We start from the raw sequence: 13,671 nt of genomic DNA, 5'->3' as shown, positions 1-13,671 counted from the left end.
AGATTAATAAAGGATACTACGTATGTTGGCACTGCTGTTGCAGCTACCAAAGAGCATGTACCAAATCAGCTGGTGCCAAATGCGATGCTGCACTGCGTTGGGCTGCATGCCAAACCATAGTCAATATAAAAATTACTCTGTGGTGTGGTATTTTCCGATGCTTGCTCTTCGTTGCTTACGTGTGGCGCATGTGGCGGCACCTTACAAGCACCATATCCGTTATGGTGCCGGCAGACACTTGTGGCAGCATGCCGATATGTATCTACCGATGCTTGCTTTAAAATGTTGTTTGCCGCAAGCATCTGGCGGCACCATTATGTATTTATTTGTCAAAGTTTTTTGAAATATATACAGTAATTTTCTAAATGTTGGCACAACCATATATCTGTCAAGTGTCAATCAAATCAATGTGATCATTTCAATTTTTAGGATCAATTTATCAATTAGTTAACTTAAAAATAACTTTGGACTTTTTGTGTTATGCCAACTAAGGAAATCGAAGCAATAAAAAATAAGATGAATAAATAAGACTGTTCATATTAATTTTAAACCTACTGCTATAGCTAAAAAATTAAACTTACGGACAAAGTAGTTTACAATAATAAGTTTATGATGATAACTCTATATGTGAGCAATGGGATAGCTTATATCTGGAATTCTGATGGTGAGTCAGTATCTGAAGGCCTTGGTTACTTTTATCCCGGAAAATCAAAGAGTTCCTACAGGATAAATGAACAAAAAAAAATCTACATGACATCACTGATATCATCTAATAAAAATAAATTATAATTTCTAAAAATAATTTATAATTTCTTATACTTACTTAAAATATTATAGTTTGAACCTCTTCAATAACATGATGCATTGTAGATACCATAGATGTAAAATAAATCTATTTCACCTCTAGGGTAGTAACTTGTAGCTTTAGTTTTTAGTTTATGTAATTAATTATCACCACTACATTATTATCTTACAAATCCAACAATCAACTATCAAAAAGTGTATAATGTTACCCACATATTTTGAATAAATTATTTGACTTTGAGTTTGATTTGTCTTTAATGTGTACTCAGTTCTTTTTTATTTTAGATTGGCATAATGTTCGGGCAATTCATCGAATATGCGGTACATTAATTGGATCAGTTCCATCATTTCCACGTCAAAACGATTTTCAGGGTAAGTTGCTTTAACTAATTGAACTCTGAAAATTCATTAATGTGATGTTAATAAGAGTTACATTTTGTAGATTCCAAAAAAATCCTAAAATTAAAAAAGCCTTAAACTTTTTATGAAATGGTACTTAAGACAGTTGTGAAACTTTTATATATTTTGCTATTCCCTAGGATTGCCAATGGCTCTGATGTCTGAGGAAGCAGCATTGTTAGTTGAAAATGGAATTTGTGAGTTGATTGAACTGCCGAAATTGAATGACAATCTCACAGATGAGCAAAAACAGCAAATAGAAAAAATAAATGACAAGTATTTCATTTTTGTCCACTTAATTTGATAAGAAATTGAGTATTTTCTTGTCAGGATTCTGTACCTCCAGAGAATAAAAGGGAACCCTCATAGAATCATTTTATTGTCTGTTCGTCAGTTGTGTCTGTCAAGGCCTGTTTAGGGAATCAAACCCATAAGAAGGTTACTTCCCGTTGAGTGAGTTGACCTTAAATCTTAATTTGGCAGGTAGCAATATCATAGCAGAAGTGTAAGGAAATATCCAACAACCATGAATTAGCGATCACAAAAATAGACAGACAGACAACAAAGTGATCCTATAAGGGTTCCTTTTTTCCTTTTGAGATACAGAACCCTAAAAAAAAGTACTATTTCTTGTAAGATCAGACATAGCCCTTAGTGAGCCTGTCTGACTCTAACTTGACCAGACTTTTCCATTTACTTAAATTCATTTTATAGTTATCAAAAAATTTTTACAGAACATTAGCTGAACAGGCAGAGGCTTTACGTAAGCGGAAAATTGAGCAGTTATCTCAGAAACTGGACATTATTGTTGCAGGAAAAAAACAAAAGATGATGTCCAAGGGAATATCTAGTAGGTATTTTCAATAAAAAACTAATTTAACTGCAAGTTGTATTTCCTTCTTATAATATATAGACCTTGTTTTACCTATGTTATTTGTGGTCGGCTCTAAGTTGTGTTTCCTTCTTATTAGATACGTTTTAACCACACCCCACTTTTTCATTGATTAAAAAAAATGTTTACAATTTTTTTTTTACAGATGTAGTTATTGATAAAGATGCATTGTTGCAAGAAGAAATAAATAAACTAACTAATTTGGCACCAGCACACATCCTTGTTCATTTACCAACTGAACATCACATAGAAACAGGTATTTGGTCTTTGAATAAAAATGTAGGTCTATAATTAAAATTATATTCTGTTATAACATTTTAAATCTTTATTAACTCCCAATTTAGTCCAAAAATTAAAAAGTTTTTTCTATGAAGGGACCACATTTGCTAAAAAGTATTATTTTACCATGTTTCCCATTGATAAAATTGGGTCTAATTTCATCCTATTTCAATGTCCACTTTTTGAGGGAGATCTGTATTTATTTTTAGAGAGAAAACAAGTTTCAGTAAGCATATTGAGACCAAGTGTATTTGACAAAAAAGGTGCAAGTCGATATGCTATTTTCAAAGACTTGTGGCAAAAGGGATTCCATATGACATCAGGATCAAAATTTGGAGCCGATTTCTTAGTATATCCAGGTAACTGTAGTGTTACCTATATTTTTAGGATCCGATAATAAAACAAGGAGCCCTATAGTTCCGTTCAGTCTGTCTGCCCACCTATCTTTCTGTCTGTCCATTTGTCAGTATGTCAGCTATTTTAAAAATAAATTACAAGAGCTATATAAGGTTGAAATTTAGTCTAGTTATAGAAATCTATTAGTGCTTCATAGATAGAAAAAAGATTCAGTGTATCTCCTGAACATGAAGTCAGTCAGTCATGGCAGGTACAGTAAAATTATTACTTATATTAAATAAATTCAATATTTTCAGGTGATCCAGTAAAATTTCATGCAATGTACATGTTGCGGTGCCTAAATGACTATGCAACATTATTTCGTCCTGCAAGTTTAGTTGCTTTTGGAAGATTGTCAGTGGCAGTTAATAAATTGGCCGTACTTGCATTTTGTAATGCTTACGGTAAAATTGAATATCAGACACTTCAATGGCATGACAGTGTTAATAGCTAATTTCTTGGGACAGGTAGTTTAAGCTATTAAAATAACTTGATAAAGCATAGATTCTTTTATTAAATACTAATTAGCTGATGCCCGGCTTGAGATGCAATGTGACTTCTGCTATACCTATTGTATAGTCGTTGATGGTACTATATTATTAGAAACTTCCACGCAAGTTCGAAAACAACTGTTCAAAGCATTATCTCAATCGGACGAAGTAATAACGAACAATTGCTGGCCACAAATAAGTTGACTAAAAATAATAATTTTATTAACCTAGTATTAGCTGGTTTCTATGGGGTGATCAGATTTCGTTTTGGTCTAGGTTTGTCTAGTCAGTACCTACTTAGTTTTATTTATTTTTTATGATTACAGTCTTGTGCACTAAAATAAAATAGGTAATATAATCTTGAGATACTCCTAAAATACATAGGTATTATGTACCTATAGTATAGAGTACTCCATTCTCCAGCTACCGAAAGCATATTAAACAAATAAATAAGCCTTTTATTTTCTCTTCTTACCGAAAACAATACAAATTATAATTAGTTAGTTATTCATATCAATATTTTGCGCAAAATAGTCTTAAATTGCGCAGGCTTGCATGCATCGTGTCTAAAAAGTAAGAATCCAAAGCCAGTCAAAAGCAATAAAAAAAGATTATCTGTGCGTACTACCAACATAACACAATATTCTAGTTTCTCTCGCTTCTTTCATGCTCCTTTCTAAGCTCTCTATCCAGTTCAGCTGTGGTGTTCTCTCTGTGGTATAAAATTAAAAGTATCTATGGTTTATTAATTTTTTTTTTTAAATTTGTGAAGTGTTGTTGTATACTCTTTGGTTGTTGTGAAGTGTTTGTGAATTTGCAAGTTATTGTGAACTTTTTGTTCTTTGAAAATATCAAAAAAACCTTGATAAAAATTCAAAAACAGCAGAAAAATGGCTGATCCAGAATTGGATAAAATAAGACAGCAGCGTTTGGCCCAGTTACAGGCGCAACATGGGGTAAGAATTTTTGAATGAGGTTATGTGATTACTGATTAAACATTTTACTAATTTTTGGAGATCATCTATAAAATATGGGACAAGTGCTTTAATATTTAATTCCAACGTGATTATTACTGAGTATTTACATAGTAAACTCAAATACTTACTTAGTAATAATTTATTTGGATCCTAGTTTTGTGTGGGCATTATTTGATGGCACTTCTCAGATAAACGGCACATAATAATTGCAGCACAAATAACAAGTTGTTATAAGTCTATGAAAATGAATCATCAAATTCTGTCTATACCTATACTTTTAAATATATCTATTTATAACTCTAAATATCTTCAACTCGGGGTGCACAATTTGTATTGTGATGATGCATAATTATTGTTTGCTCGGTAATCTGAGGTCTAAATAATTCGTTTTAAAACAATCATGTACCTGCTGAGTTTTATGCTACCAGATTTTATGCTGGGTTAATTTTTATAATACAATCAGGTGATGACATCAAACTTCTTAAAAGCTCTGTGGGTCTTGTTTGCGCCAGTACAATGAACATAAAATCCTGTATCTGACCCACAATAAACACTCTCACTCCCTGCTGTCTTCCTGCTGATATCTGTGTAATGCATACTTGCCACCACTCCAGAGCATTAAAAAAGTATCACCTGTATCTAATACTTAATAATATCACTAGCAGATTTATATTTGAAAACTAATTATTCCAGGGAGGCGATCCTAATCAAGCTAAGGCTCAAGAAGAACGGATGCAAGCGATGGAAGAGGCAAAACACTCAATACTATCACAAGCCTTGAGTCAAGATGCCAGAGCAAGATGTAAATGTCTTTTTAATGTTTAATTTAATTGGACATGGTATATCTATATCAATATATGTCTGTCTGTTAGCTTTTGACAGCCATCTGTTAGCTGTTTAACCGATTTTGACAAAAAAAGGAACCCTTGTAGGATCACTTCTTTGTCTGTCTTTCAAGAAACTGATAGGGTACTTCTTGATCACCTAGAATCATAAAAGGCAGGTCTTATAACACACATAAGGGGTAAAATCCAAAATCTGTGAATTTGTAGTTACATCACAAGAAAAAATTAAAATAGTATAAGTGAGATTACTATACCAAATGGGATATCATATGAAAGGGCTTTTCCAGTACATTCTAAAACAGATTTTTATTTATTTTTATGCTTAATAGTTGTTGATTTAGTGCAAAATGTCAATAAATTACGACTGTATCAGAACCCTTAGTGCGCAAGTCAGACTCGCACTTGGCCGGTTTTTACCCAGAAAATTTAAAGGATTCTGCCTTTTACTTTTTCATGGTTATTGAAGTTGGTTACTTATTATTAAATCGATTTATATTTGGGGTACTAATCGCGTAACAAACACACAAAAAAAACGTGCACTTGAATTGAGAACCTCCTCCTTTTCTTGAAGTCAGTTAAAAAGTGTACGATGGTACCCAATAATAGGCTTTGACTTCAACAAGGCCTTGTATAATACTTTTATATGTGAAACCATAGTATTAAATATTAATGAATTAAATTAAGATATGCTTTTATATTGTTGCAGTAAACACAATCAAATTAAGCAAACCAGAGAAGGGTGCAATGGTGGAAAATATGATCTGTCGTATGGTCCAAATGGGACAAGTGAGCACAAGAATATCTGAGCAAGAACTGATTCAACTGCTCGAATCATTGAATCAACAGATGCCTAAATCAACAAGCACTGTTAAGTTTGATCGAAGAAGAGCAGCACTTGATTCTGATGATGATGATTTCTAGTAGTTACTAAAAAGGAGCATTTTATGTTGTGCTAGTTCACATACAACTCACTGGCATGGATGTGATCATTTTTGTGCAATTGGCTCAGGTCTGAGAAGAGTATGCAGAGGTTGTTCAATGTGTCCTCGACTAATACAAGTATGCTGGACCTGCAATTGTCTTATCTGTTTTTGAATTTCGCATTTTGGCGCTAATAGCAGCAGTGAGCGTCATGTGAGCGTATTACAAACTAAATGTTGGTCATTAAACATCACTCAACAAAGTGCCAACACGAAGACCATTTGACAGTGTCAATTTTAATTCCCGATTTTGTGGGGTACTTCGAATGTGCACAAAAATGACTGTCATTTTATAAGCCACACCTTTTGTAGCATACTTGGAGGTATAAGTCCATTTGAATGATGGTACTTCATATATTTGATATTGTGACTGCGCCAGTGAGTTATTGATGTGCTTGCAAGTCTATACTAAAATGTTCAAGAATATTTGAGTGCTTGAGGTGGCAAATCAACAGATTTTTAAGTCACTTTTATAAGTTGCAGGAATGGCGAGAATGTGGTTCTTTTAGTTATTTAACGCAATTTAACAATTAAGATGGTTATTACTTTGATCATCACTTATTATTTAATCTTTGGTATCTTTTAAAAGTGTAAATCACTATGTAACACTACCATTCTGTTTCATGACAAAGACTCTTTGTTTATAAGTGGAGCCTTAATTAGCTTCAATATCAATTTTCATCTAACAGGATGTAAGATAAATGTACTTATATGTAAATGTATTCAAAGTAAGAATAGGAAAGTCTATCAATAGTCACTAGAAAATTTGATTTGCAAGGTAAATTATTTACATATAACGTTATTTTCTTCATTATTATCTGTATTAGTATTATAAAATCAATTATAAATATACTGAAAATATATTGAAGAATGTGAAATTGAAATTGCGGAAAGTAATTCCTATCCTTAGTTTGAATGCATTATATTTACTAGTTGTTACAAAAACAGGTTCAATTGCAATATTATATTAAATAATATGCTTTATAAAAATCTCACAAAATGAAAAAATTATGTTGAACTTTGTTATCTATAATTTGTAAAAAACAAACACTGCCTAGTATTTGCGTAGTCGCTTATAACTGTGAATAATTTAAATGTAGTTTTCACCTACATTTAGAGCATTATCAAGCAAAGGATAATTTCGTAAGCGCTTCCGAGACGGCCAAGCGACTTGACGTAAAGGACGTATTTGCTGCTCAAGCTGCTTGATGCGCCCGTCAAGCAGCTTGAGTCAGCAAACGGCACTTTTCTCATATCTTGAAAAATATAAAATCGCATCAATCACCGTCAAGCAAACTTTATAAACTGTCAAAGTCCTTTGTAAAATTTACGTGCTTGACATCAAGCCGCTTGACCATCTCGGAAGCCCTTGATGATATTTAACAGTCTACATTGTTTACCAAAAGCAGCAGAATTGAACATTTACTGTGTTCTTGTGTTAAAATGATTTTTCTTTTAAGATCTAACACTTATTGGGCATTTGCTTTTATACAATAAATAAAATATTTATACTTACTATGACTTGTATTATTTACTAGTTGACCCACCCGGCTTCGCCCGGATGGACCTACCTATTATATCTATAAAATAATATGATTATATTACAGTGCAATGTCTATCTTCCTTATGATCAATGAAATTTGTATTTCACTGCACTGAGAAAAGATGGCACCAATATCACCGAAATCGATCCTGTTACCAATAGGCTAAGATTAAGGTGCATGAGACGGGTCTGCCCGCGAAATTCAAATTTAATTTGGTTTTTCGCAATTTGTAAACTAATAATAGTATAAGTATATAGTTTATAAATTACTATTTAATAAATTATATTAATGCAAAATGGTAGATAAATAATCAAAAATGTAAAATTACTTTTTGATAGCATGTGCCTACCGCCTAGGGGCTAGGGCTATTGCTTGAGCTGGAAAGAGTACCTAAAGACTCAATGGTCGGTAGTATAACCCTGACCTGAGCTTTTATTAAGTGATGAAAACAAGTTAGTGAGTTCAATAGATTAAACCTGCCTATAAACTAAGTGGTGAGACGACCTCCCTAGCGCAAAGTGCTAAGTGAGTGCTGTAGTCTTATAAGTGGAAGGTCGAGGGTTCGATTCCCGGCAGGGTTTTTTTTATTTATTTTTTGGTAATTTATAGTCTGGTGGGAGGCTATAGCCGTGCAGTTATCAGTTACCACCCTAGCGGTAAAACCACTTGCTACCAGGTGAGCTTGCACCTAAAATAATTTGTAATGGAATAACAAAATAAAATAAACATAAATAACTTCCTAAACATACAGGCATGTAAGTATTCTTTTTTTGGTTCCTAATTTTTATATAGTTTTTTTTTTTTAATCATGATTAGCATGGCTAATATTCTTTAAAAAACATTTATACATTGATATCTCCGAGATTTCTGAACCGATTTGCGTATTTTTTTTTTATCGATACAGAAACTTTGCGACATTGTTCCATAAAAAATTTGGATTCCAACTCCTCAATTCTGATGCTGCAGGAGATCCGTCATCCGACCAATCCACGCAGGTGAAGCTGCGGGCATCATCTAGTTTATTTATCTTGTTCCTTTGAGTTATCAGTACGAATCGCCTTATTAGTTTTACCACAATTTTATTTACGCCACAATTAATTAAATGTACCTACTACTTAATAAATTGAATATGGATTATGACACAAATATATCAACGTAATCCTGCTTTACATAGGACCACATGTTCGATTACTGATAAATACATACGATCAGAGGCGGACTAGCAGTGTTGGCCCCTAGGCTGTGTAGTACCAGCTGCCCCCTTTAGGTACTCATAATTTACTGTAACTTCATTTACTATACTTTTTACGGTTCCGTACATCAAAAGGAAAAACGGAACCCTTAAAGGATTGTTGTTTGTTGTTTACTTTGTTGTTTGTCTGTCTGTCCGTCCGTTAAAACAAGTGTACTTACCTAAATTAAAAATTTATAACACCCCCGACAAGTGAAGGTTACAGTAACTAGAAAAGAGCTGATAACTTTCAAACGGCTGAACCGATTTTCTTGGATTATAGCTAAGAACACTCTCGATCGAGCCACCTTTCAAACAAAAAAAAAACTCAATTAAAATCGGTTCATTAGTTTAAGAGCTACGATGCCACAGACAGATACACAGATACACACGTCAGACTTTTAACACCCCTCTTTTTGGGTCGGGGGGGTTAATAAAATAGATAGTAAATAATAGCACAGTTTTACGATGTATCGTAAAACTGTGATGATAATAGTCTAGGTTTTCCATGTCAATATTTTTTCCGTATATTAGTGGTGGTGTAATACGGTAGCTTTAGTAACTAGTGAACTGTGAATGTGTTTTAATGTTTGCATCCTATTCGCAACGCCTCAGTAAGTAGGTATCGCCTTTGGCCCTGGCCTAATGGACCCTATGGGGAATCCGCCTCTGGATACGATGAAGGATTATCAAGCTCGTCCAATGTTATAAAACTCGGATTTGCGTAAGAAAATCCAGTGCATAGGTATCCATTTAATAAGTAAAAATGTTACGGGGTTTTGTGTTCTGTTGTACTATTGTGTTTGTAACAGGGCGCTTGCCTAATGCTGACTACATCGAACATGTAGTCAGAAGTAACGCTTTAAGCACTCGTATATCTGACAATGTTATTGAAGATGCTACGCTAGATTTGGTAAGAATAATAATAATTTTTATTAATTAGTTGTTGACAAAAGAATAAGTAATATTTTTAGGTTTCCAGAGCCTAATGTCGCCCGTGTCTCGGGATTTCTAACCCGTAGACGGAATTAATTACGGACTCGCACTTGAGCATATTTTCTATGACCATTTCAGCCTGATCTGGTACGAAAATATAATTATCCATTTGAAGAGCATTCTGTGACGACTGAAGATGGATATATCTTGGGGTTGCAGCGTATTCCTCACGGACGGGACTCGCACAATGCCCCTGGGAATAAACCTGTTGTACTTTTGATGCATGGCTTATTATCCTCATCTGCCGATTTTATCGTAATGGGACCAGGATCTTCTCTAGGTACCTAATCCGAAATAATGAAGTTTATATTATTTTATTTATTTAATTTTATTTAAACATCTTTATTGCACAAAATTACAAAGAAAATAATAAATGATACAGATAAAAATACAAAGGGCGACCTTATCACTAAAGTGATCTCTCCCAGGTAACCCGTATTATAGCTGTAAATTAGTAAAAAAAATGCTACCAGCAAATATTTTTAGGAACGTGCGTTCGCTCTATCTAATGTACTTTGGTATCATTTCAAATAGATTCAAAAGCACCTGTAAAAGTTTATTTGAATAAAAATGTATTTTATTCTATTACATCTATCAATGATTCGGACTTGTAATTGTTAAGGCAGTAGTTGGTGGAGACAAGAGATCGCGATTTTGGCAAGGTCTGCACCTGTAGGTACCTACGTACTTAGCCGAAAATCTACGGACACGTAAGAAGCGATTTGCCTCCCCGTTTCTAATTCGAACTGTTAGTGTATGGGACGTCATTCAAGAATTAGTTTTCCTCTCCACTTTTAAAATAGGTATAGCTATCTCTGTAACAAGTAGATTATGGCCACATCTCCGTCCACGTTTATTTTGCTTTTTTTTAAAATCCCGTAGGAAATTTCGATTTTCCGGGATAAAAAGTAGCCTATGCCCCTCCCGGCGATGCAAGCTATCTCACTACCAAATTTCCTCAAAATGTTTTAAACGGATGGGCCGAGGAAAGCTAGCAGACAGACACTTCCCCATTTATAATATTGGTTTATGGAATATAGTTCAATAGCGGATAAGAAATACTTACTTAGTTGGATGCAGTGGATAATCTTTATTATAAAACTGACTATAACATTGCAGTATCTATTATTTTTAGCATACATTTTAGCAGAGGAAGGTTATGATGTTTGGCTGGGAAATGCTCGTGGCAACTACTTTTCACGAAGACACAGACGATTGAATCCCGACGCAGTTCTCAGCAATGCCTTTTGGGAGTTTTCTTGGGATGACATAGGAAACAAAGACTTACCTGCAATGATTGACTTCATACTCCAACATACGAAAAAATCTGCATTGCACTATATCGGATTCTCTCAGGGTACCACGGCGTTTTTTGTTATGGGATCACTTCGGCCAGAGTATAACAGGAAAATCATTTCAATGCACGCTATGGCACCTGTAGCTTATATGGCCCATAATACTAGTCCATTATTGAGAGCATTAGCACCTTTTGCTAGAAGAATTGAGGTAACTATTTTAATCAAAATAGCATTTTGTTCCCGAATTTTATCCTCCTGAATTACACACACCTTTGCCTTCAATTAAAAAATACCTACAATTTTTTGATTGAAGGCAAAGGCATGTTTCTCGTTCAGCTTCGGTTTGCCGATGACATAGCTGTTATGGCAGAGTCTTTGAGAGACCTTATATATGCTTAACGACTTCAATAGAGTTTCTTAACGGGTGGCCTAAAACTGAACACGAAAATCATTACTAATGCTCTACCAGTAATGGATAAGAATTCTATACTCAAAACTGTAGACGAGTAGGTATAACCTAAGACATACGGTCCAGCTAGGTAGGTCCAATTTCGAGAAAGTAGCCACGTCTGAAAGCTTCCAGATGTCTTCTCGTCCGAAATTCCTCAGTGCCTGAAGAATGCATGCTGCCACTTATCAGTGACGACGAGTAATCTCAGTGATGTGATACGGATCCGAGACAACTATAGGTCTCATAAAAAGCTCAGATTCAGCCGCTGATGGAGAGAGCTTTGCGCAAAGTGTCTTCACGTGGTCAATGGGGAGAGCAACTATCATAGCTCAACGGGTTGCGAAGCTCAAGTGGCAATGGGGAGAGCATATAGTTTGAAGAACCGATAGATGCGCGTTAGAGCCCAACTACCAGGATACTGGAGTCCCTTTAACGATCTCGGACCGGAAAGCGTAGCGTTGGTAGACCTCCCATTTGGTAGACTGACAGAGAAGTTGCAGGAACCTGCGGAATCCAAACGCCAAACCGCGGTTTGTTGAAGTCTCTACAAGAGACCTATATCCAGCAGTGGACGTGTATCGGTTAACAGAAACGAGGGTGTTTATTAGCGTTCTTCTACGTTTTCTCACTAACTTTCTGATTGCTTTGCATTGCTACTAATTTTTGGCCCAGCAATAAGATGGAGATATTTATAAGTATTTTTGGTGAGATAAACTTCTTAATATTTCTTCTAGGAAATGGCTGCACGACTCAGCATAGCCGAGTTCTTACCTAAGAGACCAATTTACACAGAAATAGGCAAACAGGTTTGTATCGATGGAGCGGAAACTCAGCAACTCTGCACTGAGGTTATATATTTTATAGCCGGAAGAAGTGAAGATCAACACAATGCGGTATGTCATATTCCTTTATAGGTATATACAAGAATAATGAAATGTATAAAATATACTTACATAGTGTTACTTAGCTTAAATGTAAACTTTTCCAATGTGTACCTATAAGAAATACTTGTACTGTTTAACATACTTAGGTACCTATCTGCCTAAGTTTCAATCTCGATAGTTACACCTAAATCAATGAAACTCAATTTATTTACTTGCAGACTATGTTACCTGTTATACTTGGTCATTATCCGGCTGGTATAGCGTTGAGGCAAATAGCGCACTATGGTCAATCAATTTTTGGCCGAGACTTCCGACGCTATGACCATGGACCCGTCATCAACAGGAGAATATACGGATTCGCAATCCCGCCACGCATTGACTTGTCCAGAATATCTGCCCCAGTGTATCTACATTATTCAGAAACCGATCCATTAGCAGATGTAAGAGACGTAGAGAGGCTATTCAGAGAGCTGGGAAATCTAGCTGGAAGGGTTAGAGTGCCACGGAGGATATTCAGTCATGTAGATTTTGTATGGGGGATCGATGCGAAAACGCTTGTCTATGACGGTATAATCAGAGCTATGCGACGACGAGACCGGCAAAACTGAAATAAATATTTAAAAAATTGTAGGTAGTTTATTTTTTAAACCCCGACCCAAAAAGAGCGGTGTTATAAGTTTGACGTGTGTATCTGTGTATCTGTCTGTGGCATCGTAGCGCCTTAACGAATGAACCGATTTTAATTTAGTTTTTTTATTAACTCGAATCCTAACCCTTATTATCCTCCTAATGGCCTACCTATTGAGGAGCCCAATGTGAGCACCTTGTGAGGACAGAATAAAATATAAACGTCATAATATCAAATTGGTTTGGGTAGTAGGTTACTTTATCACACTTCACACTAATATTATAAAGGCGAAAGTTTGTATGTGTGTGTGTGTGTGTGTGTGTGTGTGTGTGTGTGTGTATGTGTGTATGTTTGTTACTCCTTCACGCAAAAACTACTGGACGGATTTGGCTGAAATTTGGAATGGAGATAGGTAATATCCTGAATTAGCACATAGGCTACTTTTTATCCCGGAAGATCAACGAGTTCCCACGGGATTTCATAAAACCTAAATCCACGCGGGCGAAGTTGCGGGCATCGGCTAGTATAAGTATAAAGTACCTACTTAATTCTCATCTAAGTAGGTCAAGTGGAAGG

At 35.1% G+C, this 13,671-nt stretch overlaps 3 protein-coding genes across 3 annotated transcripts; all 3 read left to right on the top strand.

Moving 5' to 3' along the window:
* Positions 1-392: 392 nt before the first annotated feature.
* On the top strand, positions 393-3,269 carry LOC123867964 (tRNA-splicing endonuclease subunit Sen34). Its single transcript, XM_045910296.1, has 7 exons — positions 393-664; positions 1,090-1,176; positions 1,344-1,479; positions 1,938-2,053; positions 2,241-2,351; positions 2,584-2,733; positions 3,028-3,269. Exons 1-7 carry the CDS (start codon positions 610-612, stop codon positions 3,222-3,224), a joined length of 852 nt encoding a protein of 283 aa, XP_045766252.1. The 5' UTR covers positions 393-609; the 3' UTR covers positions 3,225-3,269.
* A 764-nt stretch (positions 3,270-4,033) lies between these two features.
* On the top strand, positions 4,034-7,579 carry LOC123867990 (programmed cell death protein 5). Its single transcript, XM_045910328.1, has 3 exons — positions 4,034-4,217; positions 4,932-5,040; positions 5,790-7,579. Exons 1-3 carry the CDS (start codon positions 4,152-4,154, stop codon positions 6,002-6,004), a joined length of 390 nt encoding a protein of 129 aa, XP_045766284.1. The 5' UTR covers positions 4,034-4,151; the 3' UTR covers positions 6,005-7,579.
* A 1,883-nt stretch (positions 7,580-9,462) lies between these two features.
* Positions 9,463-13,094, top strand: LOC123867957 (lipase 1-like). Its single transcript, XM_045910285.1, has 5 exons — positions 9,463-9,751; positions 9,913-10,114; positions 10,970-11,340; positions 12,318-12,476; positions 12,686-13,094. The coding sequence occupies exons 1-5, from the start codon at positions 9,605-9,607 to the stop codon at positions 13,073-13,075; spliced, it is 1,269 nt and encodes a 422-aa protein (XP_045766241.1). The 5' UTR covers positions 9,463-9,604; the 3' UTR covers positions 13,076-13,094.
* Positions 13,095-13,671: the final 577 nt, after the last annotated feature.

Source organism: Maniola jurtina, chromosome 9, assembly GCF_905333055.1.
Source record: "Maniola jurtina chromosome 9, ilManJurt1.1, whole genome shotgun sequence".
Classification (NCBI taxonomy): domain Eukaryota; kingdom Metazoa; phylum Arthropoda; class Insecta; order Lepidoptera; family Nymphalidae; genus Maniola; species Maniola jurtina.
Note: the sequence above shows the minus strand (reverse complement) of the source record. Positions and strands in the feature narration are given on the sequence as shown.